This window comes from Agelaius phoeniceus, chromosome 3 (genome assembly GCF_051311805.1).
Source record: "Agelaius phoeniceus isolate bAgePho1 chromosome 3, bAgePho1.hap1, whole genome shotgun sequence".
In the NCBI taxonomy this organism is placed as follows: Eukaryota; Metazoa; Chordata; class Aves; order Passeriformes; family Icteridae; genus Agelaius; species Agelaius phoeniceus.
The window spans coordinates 79,535,318-79,552,983 of record NC_135267.1 but is presented as its reverse complement, the minus strand read 5'-3'; the positions used below and the strand labels follow the sequence as shown (position 1 = coordinate 79,552,983).

Below are 17,666 nucleotides of genomic sequence, written 5' to 3'. Positions count from 1 at the left end.
GTGCTGCCAGGCAAAAGGTAAAAACCTGGCCAGATTCAATACCACTCTTTGTACGTGCAAATGAATAGCACTTGCAAACTGAATACTTCAGGAACATACACACAGACAGCAAAAAAGAAATTTTTCGGAAAGAACATCTTCTCTCCATTACAGAAATAATAAAACAGCATTCCCAATTTATACACTCTGACGCACTTGAAATTTAAGTCAAAAGCGTGTTTCAAAATATGCTTTGAATTGTTACTCATCAGAGTCACTGGTGAAAGATAAATAATGCCTAGTGGCCCCCAAGTTGAGGCATGTGACAAATTTCTACCTCACAGTTGATTTTGAATACTAACAACATTTAGAAGCAGAAAAGGTTACTTGAAAGAAGCCATTTTGCTGCATTTCTACAGCACAATTGTTAAATGCTGCACTGGAGGGTTGTTTTCCCCAGTACAAAAACATCCATAAGTCACTTAGCATTGACAGTGACATCACACTTGGATAATCTTTAGGGAGCAACAAAGGCATGCATTTTTCAACAGTTTTCTTCTAAGAAAGTACTTTTGAAGTTCAGAAAGGCCCAAGGAAATCTCTCTGGGAGGCGGACACATTTAACATTACATTCCTAAATACTGAATGTGGGTACATTAGCATTTCTATAACAGTTTCTGTGAAGAATTCTCTCTGCTATACGTTAATGCAGCTATGTGGAAGTCAGAAGTAGCAGTACAATAAAATTGCTGAAACTGCAGTTGCAGTTCTTGAAAAGCAAATATATAAGCAAACTGATTTTAACAAGAAAACTGCAAATGCTCTGATAATTCACTGTTGTCAGATGAAGATTCCACTACACTCCCTCTAACAGAGAACAAACAAATGGGTACAGCTGTCACTCATTGCACTGGAATTACCTGTTTCATCAAGTGCCAGTAAACAGTCACATCTCAGCAGTCAAAGGTCTGCTCTTCCTACAACTTCCTGAGCTCATGCTCCCACCTCTCCCAGGAAAATCAGTATCATTTCAATCCCTGCTTCTTTCAAATGATTACAGGCTACCTGCTGTATTCTGCATTATAACTACATGCATATACTAAATACATACAGATGCAGCTGAATATCTGAAATCCTGTTCAAAATAAAAACAGTTTATAACTGGCCGAGGAAAAAAGCACATGAAATCAAACATTTTTCCTTTTTTTTTCCTGTTATTTCCCAGTCCTGAATAGGATTTGCACAGGAAACATTTAAACCAAGATCATAAACAAAATCATGGGTGATAAAAGGATTGAAAACATTATTGGAAGTGACTTGTTAACACTGTAAGCCTACAGATAATACCTGAACTTGCTGAGATGCATTATTTGGTCAATATTTCTCATTTGGTTAAATGAAACATGATGGATCGCCAAATGAGAGGCAATCTTACTTCAATGTACTGAGTCAAGGAAGTATCCCACTATAAAAGAGCAAAACATTTCAGCACAAGAAGACATTTCAACAAGGCATACATCTTTTCATACAAGTCCAGGTGCTGTAGGAAGCAGACATGACCTTTATATAGGCTTTGAAATTCAGAAATTTTCTACCAATTCCCTCAAGACAAAATATGAAAATACTTAAACCAAAAAAAAAAAAAAAAAAAAAAGAAATCTGAAATCTTACGGCTTGAAATGCAGTAAGCCAGCCTGCAGTTGATCTTCCTGAACAGTTGCTTGTTGATTGGCCAAAGTATAAGTGTAAAGAGTTGAATGAAGTTAATGATCAGTCCTGACACTATAAATATATAGCAGATCAGAAGGTGGCAAATGAATTGCGACTTCAGAAAGCCAACGATGTCCATGATTTGCTGAGAAAGCAAGAGGATACCTTCAGACACAAAATTCAGAGGACAACCTGCAAAACCAAACAGTATCAGCAGTTACAGAGTGCATTTATCTCTATAGACAGACTTAAAACAAACTTCATGCTTACATTTAAATTAAAGTTAAGTCTATTGTAGGAAAAGCCTGATGTCAGTATTTGCAAAAGTTACAACATAAAGAGAATATTGTATCTGTGAACCAATTTACACTTGGCTTTGGAAACAAATTCTTAAATTTCAATCTTAACTCTGCAAAACCTGTGAACATATGACTCCACTCCATGGACTACGATACTCTCCTATAAGGTTTTCATTGATAAAATATGAGCAAATATTTTGGTTTGAACTACATGACAGTTTTGATATGAACTTGTATTTTTATTTGAATTGTCTGTACTTCATGAGACATACATACACTGTCACCTCTGTAATCTTCAAGAACAGCTCCAAAGTAAACACAAGCTTTAGAGCTTGGTTGGGAGATGTGCTTTTCTCTACAGGCCATGGTCCCCAAACAAGAGGCAGCAGCCCCTTAATTCTAGCTTTATTGTCTTCTTCCCCTCTCATACTCAAATAACAGTTGATTTTGGCAAGAGAATAAAAGCTTGGCAATGCACAATACATGCAATTTGTTCAATTATTCCTTGACACTGATTCTGTCAGTTATAATCCATAAACCCAGAAATGAAACATCAATAACAGTACCAACCCATGACCCAGAAGTGTTTCCAGAAAGGAATCAATTCTCATGTTACTTATGATATGTTTGTATAATTTTGGAAAGGTCCAATCCAACCTTAGCAATTGAGCATTCAGAGGAAATGTCCTCTGCAAAGTATTCTGACCTACAAAATATTGCACTGACCTCCCCCCACCATCACTACCACCACCACTAGAATGAACACACATCTCTCAGTAAACACAACCCCCAGTACTCTGAACACAGACAGGAGGTGCTGCTGCCATCCTGTTCCACTCCTCCACTGCTTCCTCCTCTGAGGCATGGAAGAGTTTTCCCAGGGAGGAAGGCCTGAGACAGTATTTCTGAATGTGCCAGTCACATGCAATAACAAAACAGCAGATGTCAGCAGCCTAGGGAATTAACTGATGAAAAAAATCTTTACGCCTATCCTTTTAGTTTATATGAGACCCCATTATGTGAGGCACTGAGTCTACATCAGTGACCTGAAACATTTCTGTTACTGCCCTTTGCTGACTCTGCTCGCCACAGCAAAGAGCACACACAAGAATTGCTGCAGAGCCTTCGGAAGTTATTTAGCCAGATTTTCAACCACAAGGAAGATGAGGAAAAATTTAAGAAAGAGAATCTGTATTGTTGCATAATTTATATACAGAGTTTATGGCAGTCCCAAGCCTATTATTAGCAGGCAAAATGTGCCCTTCTGTTCCCTTTATCTTGCTGTACTATTCAGTACCACAGCTGACACCAGCTGTAGCTCAGAATGGCAGAACAGGCCTCTATTCATTGTAGTAACCACTGTCATGATACTTGCAAAAAGCTTTTCCAGCTTTAACAAACCCTCCTATAAAAGCTATGATTCTTAGGGTGGCAGACAATTTACTAGCTTGGGCTTTGACCAAAGGCTTTATTTTTAAAAGCTAAGCAGAATGAGAAATGTTGTCTAGTAGGAACCACTGCTGTGTTTCTTCTCCAATCTGTCCAATGAACACTCAGAAGAGAAAGCCAAACAATGAAAAAGAAAAAGGCAGCAAGTTTCTTTAAAACAGTCAGAACAGAGGCAACCAGCTACCTGCAAGTAGATGGTTTCAGACTCTACAGTGTCCAAAACCCTGATGACTAGGTTTATCCTACTGTGCTTGGCTAAAAATGATCAGAAAGTTTTTTTGTGCTAGTCTGGCTGTTTAATTCTATCCCACAGAATCACACTAAGGTAATTCCCACAGATCAGTAAGCTATGGGATAAAGCATAAAAACAGCAGCCACAAATAAAGACCAGAGCACTGCTTACTTAGTGAAGACCTGAAAATTCACTATTTGATATAACCAACATAAATCTACCTTAGAAAGCAGATGACAGACAGACTTAGTAACAAAAATAATTAGTCTTTTTGTCCACCAATTAATCCAGTAATTTTTTGTTACCTTTTTGTTATAACAGATGTCAAACTTTATTAAAATGTTACATATATGTGAATCATTTACTTCCTGCTGTGTCTTTAAAATAAAACTTCACAGAAATAAAATAAACAAATATGAGATAACCCTGATAAAACATTATTACTGCATTACAATTTTGTTAAGCCACAATGGAATGTCTGAAAGTAATTAATTCCTCACTTTCCTACTTTAGCCATCAAACTTCAATTCGGTGAAGCTTCAGAGAGCTGTTTTAAGGCAAACTAAATCTACTTAAGCAGTACCATCCAAAGGCATCTAAGCTAACTTGCTTGCAAAAGGAACAAGAAATGAGAGGCACTGATTAAATAATTTTTTTCCAAAAAGTGGGAACTACACAGAGAAATTTTCTCTTTTGACTACCTATAAAATATGCAACCTAAACATTGTATATGGAACGGTAGCTAAGTTTCTGTTTCTCAGACATAAACTCGTAAGATTTTTTTTTTCTCTTTTCATTACCCAAACTCCAAGAATGCAATTTATTCTTGGTACAAGTAACAAAAAGAATCAGTTCTGATCTTATGAATGAAGTCTAGAAACATGCATTTAAGAGTCCACAGGAACACCTTACACTTTGTCTAATAGTCCTCCTGGGTAACATCAACATAACACCAGTTTAAGTGATAAAAGAGTCAGGTCTTTAATTCTTTATCCATGATGCTGGTTTAATAAATTAGTGATTTCCTTATAGATAATGACTGAAAATTACAGCAATCTTTTAAAAACAAAAGGGCCAATCAATGCATTTTCTCAGAAGCTATTAAGATCAGAATGCTGCCAAGAAGCTCTTTTCTATCAAATACCCCTTAAAGTTAATTAGGAGAAAATGGCTAGCTAGAGCATCTAACCCAGACAGGGACATTCTTTGTAACAGTTTTCCTTTGGATACAGAACAGAAGACTCGAACCTCAAATGTCTGTTTAGGAACCAAGTCAGCAAGCATCTATTCATGTGACTAAGAGGTCACATGTTCAGGTTTAAAAGCAAATTACATGACTATTCATTCTAACTCTTTTCCCTCCAACTCCCATTCTTCAGCAAGATCCACTATGTTTTCTACTTCAACTACTCTCAGCATTTCCTTCTGCTTAGACTAATTGACCAGGAGGTCATAGAAGTGATATGCCTAGTGGAGAACTCTATGCCAGCAGAGGCTGCTGCCAATGAACAGTTCTATTTCATACTTCCAAATCAGTAAGTCTTTTGAGACTACAACTAGAGATTTCACGAAAAACACAACTGTTTGCACTTTTAAAGAAAGCACACAAATGAAGCAAAGAAGTGCCACCCACTGTTTCCAAAGTTCATGTAGTATATAGAGTTACTGGAGTGTGGAGAGCAACATGGTATGTACCTGACAGCATCTAGATTGAGCTGATATCACCCACTTAGAAAGAGAAGCAAGTCGGCACTATACCTCTTTTTCTTCAGTACATATTTCAAGCTTTCATGAAAGTTTTCACTTTAATCTAGTCTTTGATTCAGTGTTCAAATGCTTTGTTGCAAGTTAAAAACAACCAAGCAGATGATGACGCCTATTCTTGCATTTTGTCATCTAAACCAGATTCTTGGATGGATGAGTTACACAGACTATTATGAAAATATGTTCAGGTCAGATTAAGCAGTTTCAGTAGTGCCTTTTAAGTCAGTATCAGTTGCCACCAAACCCCCAGTATTTGGCACTGGTAAGGCCACAGTTGAGTACTGCAACCAATTCTGAGCCCCTCACTACAAGAAGGATATTGAGGCAGTGGAGCACATCCAGAGAAGGGCAACAGAGCTCTGAAGGGTCAGGAGCCCAAGTCCTGTGAGGAGTGGCTGAGGAAGCTGGAGGTTTTTAGCCTGGAGAAAAGGAGACTCAGGGGTGACCTCATCACTCTCTACAACTCCCTAAAGGAGGGTGCAGCCAGGTGGGGCCAGCCTCTTCCCCCAGGAAACCAGAGCCAGGACAGGAGGACAAAGTCTTCGGCTGTGCGAGGGCAAGTTCAGGTTGGACATCAAGAGGGATTTCTTCACAGAAGGGGTGATTAGACATTAGAATGGGCTGCCCAGAGAATGGTGGAGTCACTCACCTTGGAGGTGTTTAAAGGAAAGACTGGACCTGTCACTCAGTGCCACGGTCTGGTTGACATGGTGGTGCTCTGTCCCAGGCTGGACTCGATCTCTGAGGTCTTTTCCAACCTCACTGATTCTGTGAAAAGAGCACAGACAGCAGCACTGCAGATACATCAGAGTATATTTTAACAGTGCTGCTGTACATGAAATACATAAGCAAAGCAAGTCTCAGGAAGCCCCTGTGCTCTTCTCTTTTGGTCAGGGAGCACCAAGCTAGAAAAAGTGAAGTGGCATCCAGGTGTGTATTCATCTGCAAGGAGACTGTGTCTGTACACACCACACCAAAAAAACCCCAAATCTGGAAGAAGAATTATCTATTTGCCTCTTGCTTAATTAGGGTTTGAATCACTTTCCACCTCCCCCTAGAGCATTTTTTCCACTGCTCTTCTTTGTTATCAGCTGATGATAAATAATATTAAACTTCCCCAAGTAAAGTCTGTTTTGACCGTGATGGTAAAAATGGTGAATGACCCCCCTGTCCTTACCTCAACACACAAACTTTTTGGTCCTATTTTCTTCCCTTGTCCTGCTGAGGAAGGGGAGTAAGGGAACAGTTTGATGCAAACCAAGTCAGCCAAGGTCAACCAACCACAATTTCTCCAAAAATTCCCAAACTAGGGAATAATTTGAGCATATCTTAAGACGCTTCCCTAAAGTTAAGAGAACTTAGGAATGCTTTTAGATTTTTATAAGGCGTCCAGCATTACTGAGCTGCACATTGTTACAATGGAGAGATCAGTCAGTCTGGCTGCTTCAAAAGCTGAAGAATGGATACCATCACCAGCAAGATTTAGAATTTCAAATTTATATACTTGCTATAAAACTGACTTACTGTTTATCTTCTAGTGAGCAGAGAGATAATTTGCATAACAGAGTGTCAACTGAAGAAATAGAAGTATTAATCTGGGAGTTTTCAAATGGTTATTGCAGCGCAATGGTTTCCCCTTCTCCCTTTTAAATTTTCTTCCTGCTGTGATCTAACGTAGAGAAAACAGCTACACAAACTCTGCATGCCTACCAGGACACAAGTCCTCTGTGTACACATACCTTACTTGCAAAATGCATAGCAGACCTCCTGTTAGACTCAATGTTTATACAGCTAGGTGAGGACGATGACAGCAGCTCTAGAGAGGCATGCATAGTCTGGGAAGGAGTGGGAAAGATGAGGAGCAACTGCCCAAGTTCTGGTGAGAAGCAGTGCAGTCTTGCTCCTTTTTGCAGAAGCATGAAATATTCAGGGAGGAGGGAGATGAACTTAAACACATATCAATACAAAACTCCTTGGAGATGCAACATTTAGAGACTGCAGTGCTTGATGCTGAGAGGAGGTATTTATTTGGAAAGAATAAACCCCTTGAAGTTAAGCACTTCTGTTCCAAGCTTCTAAAGAGATCCTCAAAAAATACATGAGGGTGAAGTATATCAGTTATCTCGGGTGCAGAACATGAAGTTCATAAAAATAGCACTGGAAGGCAAGTTGCTTTTTTCCAAAATGCCAAGCGTTGCTGTTCAACTGTTCCCCACACAGATTTCTGTACTTTAATACATTCATATATATACACATATAAATATATATAAAGCACAATTATCGGCAATTTGCTTGGGGAAAAAAAAAAAGAGCTGCATTAAGTTTATCAGAGTTCAGTCTAAAAGTTCAGTCCTGGGGACCACTGAGTCCCTCTGTTTCCTTTCTTACTTCGTTACTTTAACTGGGTCCATTAACCTAAAAAGTCACTTGCACTGACAACAAGGGCAGCACCACACAAAAGTAAAATTTAGGGACTAAGCAAGACAGCAGGACTAAACAGTAAAAAAATGACAAGAAAGTATACTAAGAATCTAAGCAGGATGTGGGCTATGCTGTCACACTAACAAAAGCAACCGGGATAGTTCCTCAAAAATGACTGAGGTGAATAACCACAAAGGGTGTAGGACATGCAACTAAATCACATGCTCAGAGACAATTTAATATTTGTTTTCATGGACAATAACATTAAGTGCTTAATCAAAGGTAACCAGACCCACATGTTACTGTCATCTGGGACTCTATAAAAAACAACCCCCCTACAAACATGCTTGCGCAAAGTCACTACAGTGACTTATGGCATTCTGCAAAAGTGCAGGTGGTTTGTTAAATTACTGATTCTGAATGTTTGTAACAAACAAAGCCTTAGCAAATATAAACACACCTATGTATGTCCGTAAGTAGAGGTGCTTTCGCATTTATGATACATAAAATTTTGACATTTTGTACAGAACAGTGACGGTCAGTTGCCCCAATTAGGGCACTGATCCTCAATGCACAGCCTAAGAAAAATCTCTCAAGGGTGAGATCCACACCATCAATCCTTAGACAGGAAATTAATGCATTAAAAACTACAGAGGCAGCAGGGGAGTACAGCAGGATGCTGCCACCTGCATTGTAATACTTACCCAGCATCAAGGGCACACTCATCACCTCTACACTGGGCTTTTCAGGAACAGATCCAACACAAGAGTAGCTACTGAGTTCTTCAGTGGTTATTATAAAAACATTTCTTTTAAAAGAGCCCAAATAAATGGGGGTGTGGAAGAAGGCCGACAAAGGATTATTCAGGAGCTGGTACAAAAACAGGGCTGCTTTTTTAAATTGTGCTGGGAGTCCAAACATTCCCTTGATAAGAGATAAGCTTTAGAAAGAAGGCCATTCCTATGAAGGCTCATAGCTTATGCCACTGATTGCCCTCACCTTGTTTTAAGAACTATAAATTACATTCACAGCAACACACAGAGTCAGCACAAGGTACAGGAACTGCTTATACAGTCTCAACAGACAAAACACTTCCTCTGCATCCAAACCAGGTTTATGTGTGAGGCAACACAGAAACATGGATCACATTTACTTCAAAGCTTCAAATATTTAATCCTCCTGTTCTTACCCACAATGAGTTGCAAAGTTAGATTATACAAGTATCACCTCCCAACTCCAGTCCTGCAACAGACAAACACACCTCTAACACATAAGCAGTTGTATCCAGGCAGAAGAGTTTCATATCTTCTCAGCAGACTCAGTAAAATGAGCAAGTCCATTTCTCTATGCAAGATCAAATCCTTCATGTATGTAGGATTAGAAAGCAGTTATGGATTTTGTCCATTTTTTGCCTGTACTTATCTATCCCATTTGATATGAAAAACTGCAGCCATTTAGAAGACACTAGAGTGAAATAAACCTGGAAAGATCCCTGTTGCTGCTCCCCTCTTACCTCCCATGGTAGAGAGCTTGTGAAAGTTACAGAGTAAATCCACAGAACAGCCAACAGAAGAACCACAACCTGCCACTTCCCCAGACTCCAGCTTTCAGCACAAAATGGTACTTTTCATACTCCTTTATTTGCCTTCTTGCCCACCCTCACATTTGCCTTGCAACACCTTTTTAAAGGTCACACACAGAGAGCAGAGAAGGAGTAGACACATCCCACAAGGACCTTCAGCAGAAGCAGATGATGCCATAGGTATAAATGCTCCTGTAAAATCCAGGATGTATGTGCTGATCTAATGCACTCTGCTTTCCCGTCCTCTCTTCATTCCTCAAGAAATCCAAGTCAAGTATTTAGCAGCTTGGATGGTTCTGTACCATAAACTGCAAGTTACAACTTTAGCACCAAGTGGGCAGTATTACGTGCGTGTGCACACAGATATAAGTCTTTCCTATTATTCTGACCCTTAGAAGGAATTAAAGGCATTGATAGATGCTACAAAGACATCAATTGGAAGATAAAAATCATCAGCACTGGGAAAAGGGTAACTTTCTTTCCTCACTTCCATATAAAGACCTCTTTAAATTTTCTGATATTGTGATTTCCATGTTAGTAATTTTGGGTAATGTATGGGTAATTTTAAGCCTTTTCCTAGGAGTCTAATTCCTAACTTGTGTAGCTTTGTTGTTTTGTTTATTTAAAAAAAAACAGAAAGTACAACTACAGTGTAACATAGAATTTGTGGCAGCAAAAATCTTAAAAATTGCGGCAGAGATTGGGCATAAGTCACTGAGCTGAGAAATACACCATGGTGACAGCACTGCTGGTTTCAAGTGTGACTTCCACCACTGAGCTGTGGGCCAGTAGCAAATTTTCTACTGTCCCCAAAACCCCAGTATGACAACTTCAAACGGGGTGCCTCTCTCTGAGCAGCTGTATGGCCCCTGCTGGGGACAGCCATGCTCTCCTGCCTGGCAGGTCTGAGCCCTGCTGCCACAGATGCAACAGGTACATGGCACAGACCACGTTCTTTGTGCTTCCAAGTCACACAGTATGAGCCAATAGCACTGAGCTTCTCCAGGAGGGAATCCAAAAGCTTCCAGTACAAATCACAAGACATTGTTAACTGTGCTGGAAACAAGAAGTGCCATCATCTGATTACAGCTCCAAGTGAGTTGTTAGGTTTTTGTATTTCTGTGACAGGAGACAGTCTCCTTCAGCTAAGCCATTTGCATAGCTTTAATTAATATGAAGCAACATTAGTATGCGCTTTGAATACTAAGGAAACACTATACAAAAAAAGACTCAGAAGGCCTTTTTTTAACCTTTAAGTATTGATTTAATTTGTCTGTATTCTATCATATGATGCTGAAGAGTATAAAGTAGCTGAATCTCTCCTTTATGAAAATCACATCCCAAAACTGGAAATGACAATGCAAAATAAAAGATGTAGCCACACCAAGACAGAGATACACAGGATATTAGCACTTATTCATTAAATGCTGTTTAATGATTCTTTTTGTAAAAAATAGTTTGACTGAATAATGAAGCTTCCAGATTTATTAATCAAATAAAACCAACTCCTGCCCCAAAGAGCTAACATCCAATACTTGAAACATCTTATAGCTGAGATGTGGGTGGCATGGTTCCAAAAAATAACATTCCAGCTTCAGTGAAAGGCTCAGATGCACCTACACAGGAAACAACCAGACATCCAGATGCCAGGTAAAAACCCAAATAAACATGGTGACAGCTTTACCGACATATCAGCAGTCACATTCTACATCAGTTTTCGCTCATCTCTGCCTCAGGAGTGTTCAGAACTATTCTGCCACAGCATGAACTAGGAATACTTTCGACCTCCTCATTCTGCCTGACCATCAGTCCCCAACAGCCTGATTTAATTTGAGAACTTCAGAGAATAAAAGCCTTTATCACAGGCAGCAGTAATAAAGGGAGGTTTCATTTTGGACCCGATTCAAAACCTGTTGAAGCCAGAAGAAATCTCTCAACAAGTTTAAATTGTCTTCGTTGTTTAGCAAACATTATGACTCCAAAACAGCTAAATGTGATGTAACTAATTAATGATCTTGTATTCTCAGCATCTACAGCCAGAGCTAGTCAAAACCACGTTAAGCATCCAGCAAGATCATTCAGAGACAGTGTTTGATCTGACTGCATTTACTTTACTGGATGGCAAGTGTGCAGATGTTAACAGCTTCTAAACATGCAGCTAGAAATCCAGGAACATTTTTATAAATTTTGCACTCAGCTAAGCATTAGATACATCAACACCTACCTGGATTTTCTACAACATCACTGAACAGCTGCATGTACCCCGGTCCTTTTAAAAGCCTGGCTTTGAGCATTTCTCCTGCTTACTTTAAGTATTTTTGAGATACTTTTACAATGCTTAAATACAAAATGAAGCTTTTTTTCTGTCTCCTTGGGTGAAATGCAGTATTTATGCATACACTCAGAGGCACAGGCATGTAAAAAACATACAGTGAGACAGAATCACAGCATTAACTCCTGACAAATCACCTGTGACTTGAAGGGGGGAACCTCATAAATGATTCAAGAGTAATTGTAGTCTGCTTGCAGGCAAAATGCTTCAAGACCTTCTGGAAGTGAAAAGCAGTATCTGCAGCAATACTATTTTCCAAAATGCTCAAAAACGTGGTAAGAAGCAGCAAACTATAATGTGTGAAGACACAGATAACGTGGAGACAGTGAGAGAAGCAGGACACAGTTTAACTTTCAAAGTAGCTATCACTTGAAATCATGTGCCATTTCCACATATAGACTCCCCACAAATATATTTCTTTCCCCGTCTTTAATAGCAGGTGTTGAGTCTTATCCTTTTTCCAACAGGTGAAAAAACCTGCATTATCTGCCAACTGAACCAGCATGGACAAACCTTTACATCCACCTGGATCCTGCTGAGAAACCATGACTGAAATTTAAGTTTGTTGGTCCAATTAAAAGGAAATCTAGTGCACATAAGAGGTTTTTCAGATGTTAACAGTACTGCATGCAACTGAAATCAGTGTGCTTGTCTTTGCCTGCAACTCCTAACCTTCTGGGAAGTAAACCCTCTCTCAGTGACCTCTATCTCTGACTCCTTTCCAACCTGGGACTGGTTAATTACCTTTCCCTGCTCCTTTTATTTATGCTACAGTAGAAACCTCAAGCTGGGTCAGCCCTTTTGCAAGAAGCAAAAAATTATTTCAGTGTAAAGCTCTTTACACTGAATATAACAGTGTAAATAGAATATAACACGACAGACAGAAGAGCAGAAAGTCAAAACAGTGGCCTAAGAAGTAAAAAGGCTTTAAGTTCAAGTTGAAGAACAGACCATTAGCAGGACCATAACCTAGCATCTCCTGGTGGGCTCACTACAGTTGCTACACTGCTCTGCTCAGTTCCTTAGCTTATGTGCCTTTTCAGCAAATCCACTGCAGCTATCATACTTTTCTCACATTATCAAAGAGGGGTCTTTGCAGTATCTTCATCCTTGCCACAACACACAGTTACTCTCATTCATTTTCATTTCATCCTTCTCTGACCTTACCTTGGACCCTATCTCCTTTCTAGTTCGAGGCACTGGAGGAAGACAGGGGAAAAGCACGAAAACGAAGTGAGTCAGCATTTCTGAGCAGCACACAAGCATTAGTCAGAGCTGATCAGGGTACTCACCACAGTCAGATGTTAATTAGCCCAAGACCACCAAGCAACAGACTGGTTAGCAAACTTTCCGAAACACCTCAAAATGAATCACGGGGCAAGGCCACCCCACAGATAAAGCACTTCAGGGAAAAAACACACTCTCAGCTGCCACAACCAGTGCTGAAAGGCAACAAAGCACACAGGGTACTGTCACATTTCTACTTCCCTTACAAAATGCCCACTGCACTCAGTGCAGCTGAATCAAACACACCTGATGAGACAGTTGCCTTGACTGGTATAATGCTCTCCCTAAGAAGCAAGGCCCACAACTGCAAAAGCTTTTCCTGAGTAAAGTCCATGCATAGTGCCTTACTATGCACTGTTGCCCTCCTGCTCCCTTATCATGACACACTGACAAGTGTGTCACAGACAGCAGTACTAGTGATGATATTAGTTAGGGAAATGGTGTTCCATATCATGCAGTGGCAATTTGAATTCCTAAAATTTAAGACCAAATTACTAATACAGGGTCTATGGGCCGCAAGTGCTCATTTGCAACACAAGAATTGTACCTTGCTACTCTCAGCACAGCTGTGACAGTGTCTTCCTGCAAAAAGAGATTTTAAGGGGTATTGTTCCCAGTCTTCACCTTCCAGCCATAAAATCAAGGGCACACAACAGAAAAAACAATCCACCCCTTTCAGCAGGGCAGAGTACAGCTGTAGGATTCTCATCCATCATCTGCAAGAGACCCTTTCTCCTACAAAACTCCTCTCTGTTATGGTACAGTAAGTCCATTAGACTGTCAGTGATGTACAACCATCACTCCAGGAGAGCACACCTCACTCGAGAGAGAGATGAACACTGCTTCAGCACCTCTGCATTTGTGCTGGACAGAGCAAGACTCACTGTAAAAACAACCTCCCACCAAAATGACACCTACTGAGTTTCAAGAAACATGGTTAATTACTGTACTCTGGGCACAGCATTCTCTGTTCTGTGACTCTGAGCAAGTGCTAACCTCTCTGTACAATTTCTCCATACCTAAAATACATTACTTCCACCTTGTTGTGAGGCACTTACTAAAATCTGTTACAGTGGTTGCCAACAACACAGCTAAACTTTACTTAAGAGCAACCTTTATCCATAAGCAGCTTGCAATATGTTCTTTCTTCTTTGCAGGCTTCCCAATATATTCTTCCACATGACACCTGGCCCTGTCATCCATAAAACAAAGTTAAAGTTTCATTTTTCAATACAGCTTATTCAGGCATTGTTAATGCAAAACATTAACAGGAAAGAGGAAAGCTACACATAATATTTACATAAATTTCTAAAGTGAGTAAATATGTGTTTCAATCCATAGTGTTTGGAAACCCCCAGCATTGTACCAGATACAAGCAGCTAGAGAAAGAAAATGACAGCAAACATTTAGAGTACATCAACTATTCTACTGATCCATGCAGTCAGTCTTTACACAGATGTAGTCCTGGCATATATAAACAGACTTCTGTACGTCTACACCTTATCCTTCACATGAGAAGTTAGAGAAAACAAAAGGCCGCAAATTTCAGCTTAAGTTGTTTCACAACAGTTTCTCTACTTCAGCAGTTTTTAATTCTTTTGCTACTCACTCTAGTGTGAAGTCATTATCAGTACAAGCTGAGGCTACAATCGCCTGGTACAACAACTTCCTGGGCCAGAGGCATCATGGTTTTTAAATATATGCTTGGGTTTTTTTGTTCGAGAGTTTCTGGCCTCCTTCTACCTTATTGTAAAGCATTTTCAGTTTTCATGTAGCAGCAAGGTTGCTCTCTCCCACACAAGCACCTGCATAAGGTACATCATTCTTAGATGTCTGCACAGGGACTTAAACACGACTTTTAGAGATGTGTAACAAAGATAAGGACCAGAAGTCTTGGTGTGACATTGCTGAAACAGACTCTTTCGTGGGTTGTCTTTTTAGTCATTCGAGTGAGTGCTCACTTGTTGAAATAAATGCTAAAAAGCATTACTTGTTATTTAAATAACGTTCACCGCACGGTATCAGCCGACACACCTTAACTCAGTTCGCGGCCATTATTTAATTCGGCTTAAACATCTTTACGAACAGACGCCGATAGGTGAAAGGCAGAGCTCCTACAACACGTGAGCACGTCACCGGGGAAGCACACTGCCCCTCTCCCCGCCTCAGCTCACGGACTCCCGCCACGACCGACCCGGGCCCGCCCGCTCCGTACCCCGCCGCGCCCGCTCGCTGTGGAGCGGCGCCTTCGGGGCGACGGCACCCGCCCGTTCCCGGGGCAACCGCACCGCCCGCCCCATCCCCGGCCACCGCCAGCCGCGCCGGGCGGCCAGCCCCGAAGGGAAAGTGGAAGGGGCGGCACGCCCGCCCGGCGCGGCACAGGGGGCTCGGCGGGGCTGGGCCGCCGTAGCTCCGCCGTTTCCACGGAAACCCGGGCGCGGGCAGAGCTCGCCACACAAAGGGGGCCCGCAGGCGGCAGGAAAATTCTCGGCGGCCGCGGGAGAAACGGCGCGGGTCCGGGCGGCGGGGGAGACCCAGCCCGGCGGCAACTAAATCAGAGAACTTGTACGCGCAGCCCACCGCCCGCCTCTCCCGCCCGCCCCGCCGGCGGCTGCCGGGAGGCGGCAGCGCCAGGGAGGGGCTAGCTCGGGGCTGGTTTGTCCGCCCAGGGCAGCGAAGCCAGGCGGAGAAGAGAGGGCGGCCCCGCACCTGCGGAGCGCGGAGGGCGCGAAGGGGAGAGCACGTACCTGGCGCCGGCGGGCCTGGGCACGCGTGCCGCGCTGGGGCGCCGGGAGCGGGCGGCGGCCGAGCCGCACCGGCTGCCACTACTTTGCACGCGGCGGGAGAGGGGGGGGGGCGGCTCGGGCGGGGCCGCCAGGCTCCACCCGCCGGGCGGCTCCACTCCGGGAACGGGGCCCCCCTCGCCTTCCCTTCCCGCCGTCATCATGTCACTTCCTCCGAGGGCGGTGGGAAGGGGCGACCCCTCCCCGCACCGGCCTCGCCCGACCTTCGGGGCGCCGCCGGAGCGGAGCAGGAGAGCTCCCGGTGCCGCGGCGCGGCTGAGGAAGGGCCGCGGGCTCCGAGGAGGGAGGGGGAGCCGGGGAAGCGGCGGCCCGGGGGAAGGGGCGCGGCATAGCGCCCGTCCCCTCAGCGTCGCCGGCGCTGATCGGAGCTGAGTGCTCGTCATCCCTTCCCGGGGTAAACGCGGGGTGATGCGCACCTGTGACTGTCTGACCCTTCAAGTAGAAACCGGGCAACAAAAAGGAGCTCCACGGCCTGGATGCTGTGGAAAAAGATAAATGCCGTGGCAGCCATCCAAGCACCGAGTACCCTGACACAATATTCAGTCTATGTGACAACGCAAACATTTGCTGCCAGGCTCTGATGGTGGGGTGAAAGGCAGCTTCTGTGAATAGAGAACAGCAGGAACCGAGTCTATTATAAACACCCAAAGCATTGGAAGGTGATGGCGACTGGGATGACACATCGCTGGGACAGCACTGTCAGCTGCTGGGTGTCTGGTTATAGCGGGGCTGGAGGGCTCCCGAGGCTGGGGGCTGGCAGGCAATGAGCTGGACAAAGCAAAGCCCTGTTACAGTCCCGGTCCATACCAGCCACATAGAATTCCTGTTTATCTTCAATGTAAGATTAAGGCAAATTAAACACTTGTTGTGGTTCAACTCCGGTCAGCAACTACTGGCTAGGCATCAGTCAGTGTCTGCTGAGCACTCTACTGTGCACCGTTTGTTTTTCCAGGGCTTTATTCCTCTCTCTCCTTTTCATTACATTTATCGTTATTGTTGTGATTATCATTAGTACTATTGCTCTTAGGGAGCAGCAATAGCAAGGCTGCTGCTCAAGGGAGGAAAAGCCTGGAGCTGAGGGTGTCCACACTATGGGCAGTGTTCTCACTGTCCAGAGCACTTTGCCACAATACCTGAGCAGGGCAGTGGCAGCACAGTGCAGCAGCACTGACAGTCCTGGACAAGATGAAGCAACAAAACAGTTATAAAGATTGTACAAAGAGCAGCAGACAATAAGGCCACAGCTAGAAAAAGAGCTACAACAGGATTGGGAAACAAGGGAGGAGACCAAACCAAACACACATGTATCTACTAGAAAGCTCTGACAGGGACTAAAGGCCCAGACCTGGGCTTAAGTGGAGCTGTGGCCCATGGGCCATATGTGTGTGGCTCCCAGGTGAGACTGGTGAGGGCTATCAAGATGTAACTGTGCCATCAGTGCCCTGACAGATTCCTGCTGATGGGGTGTGTTGAGTGTACTCTTCAGGAGGTCAAGATTTAGTCACCTTCCAATTTGGTCATGGAGGAGTTGAATCTAGCTCACTAGATGCTGGGCTGTTATGTGGTGAGAGATTGGTAAAGGGAGTTTCTCCAGCCATATTTTAAAAGTCTGACCCTGTGGCTGCATTTTGAAAATGGGCTAATTTCAGGCAGAGGGAAAAAAAATTAAAATCCATGAATGAGGCACTTAATTATGGAGAATGGCTGGGTTTGTAGCACAGCCATGTCCAAAGCATCCCTGACCACCTACCTGAAGTAGCTTTGTGTACTACACATACAGATTCTTGGGATATTACTCCAAGGTATC

At 42.7% G+C, this 17,666-nt stretch overlaps 1 protein-coding gene across 3 annotated transcripts in view; it reads right to left on the bottom strand.

Moving 5' to 3' along the window:
* AGPAT4 (1-acylglycerol-3-phosphate O-acyltransferase 4) overlaps positions 1 to 16,127 on the bottom strand; it is a 71,875-nt gene extending 55,748 nt beyond the window's left edge. The window contains exons 1-3 of one of the 3 annotated variants that reach the window (XM_077175677.1): positions 15,803 to 16,127; positions 6,083 to 6,201; positions 1,651 to 1,881 (exon numbers count right to left, since the gene is read on the bottom strand). In XM_077175677.1, the coding sequence (XP_077031792.1) occupies positions 1,651 to 1,881; positions 6,083 to 6,201; positions 15,803 to 16,002 (550 nt within the window). In that variant the 5' untranslated portion in view covers positions 16,003 to 16,127. The remainder of the gene's footprint in view (positions 1 to 1,650; positions 1,882 to 6,082; positions 6,202 to 15,802) is intronic. The other 2 variants (XM_077175679.1, XM_077175680.1) reach the window with 2 other exon arrangements.
* Between the last annotated feature and the right edge of the window lie 1,539 nt (positions 16,128 to 17,666).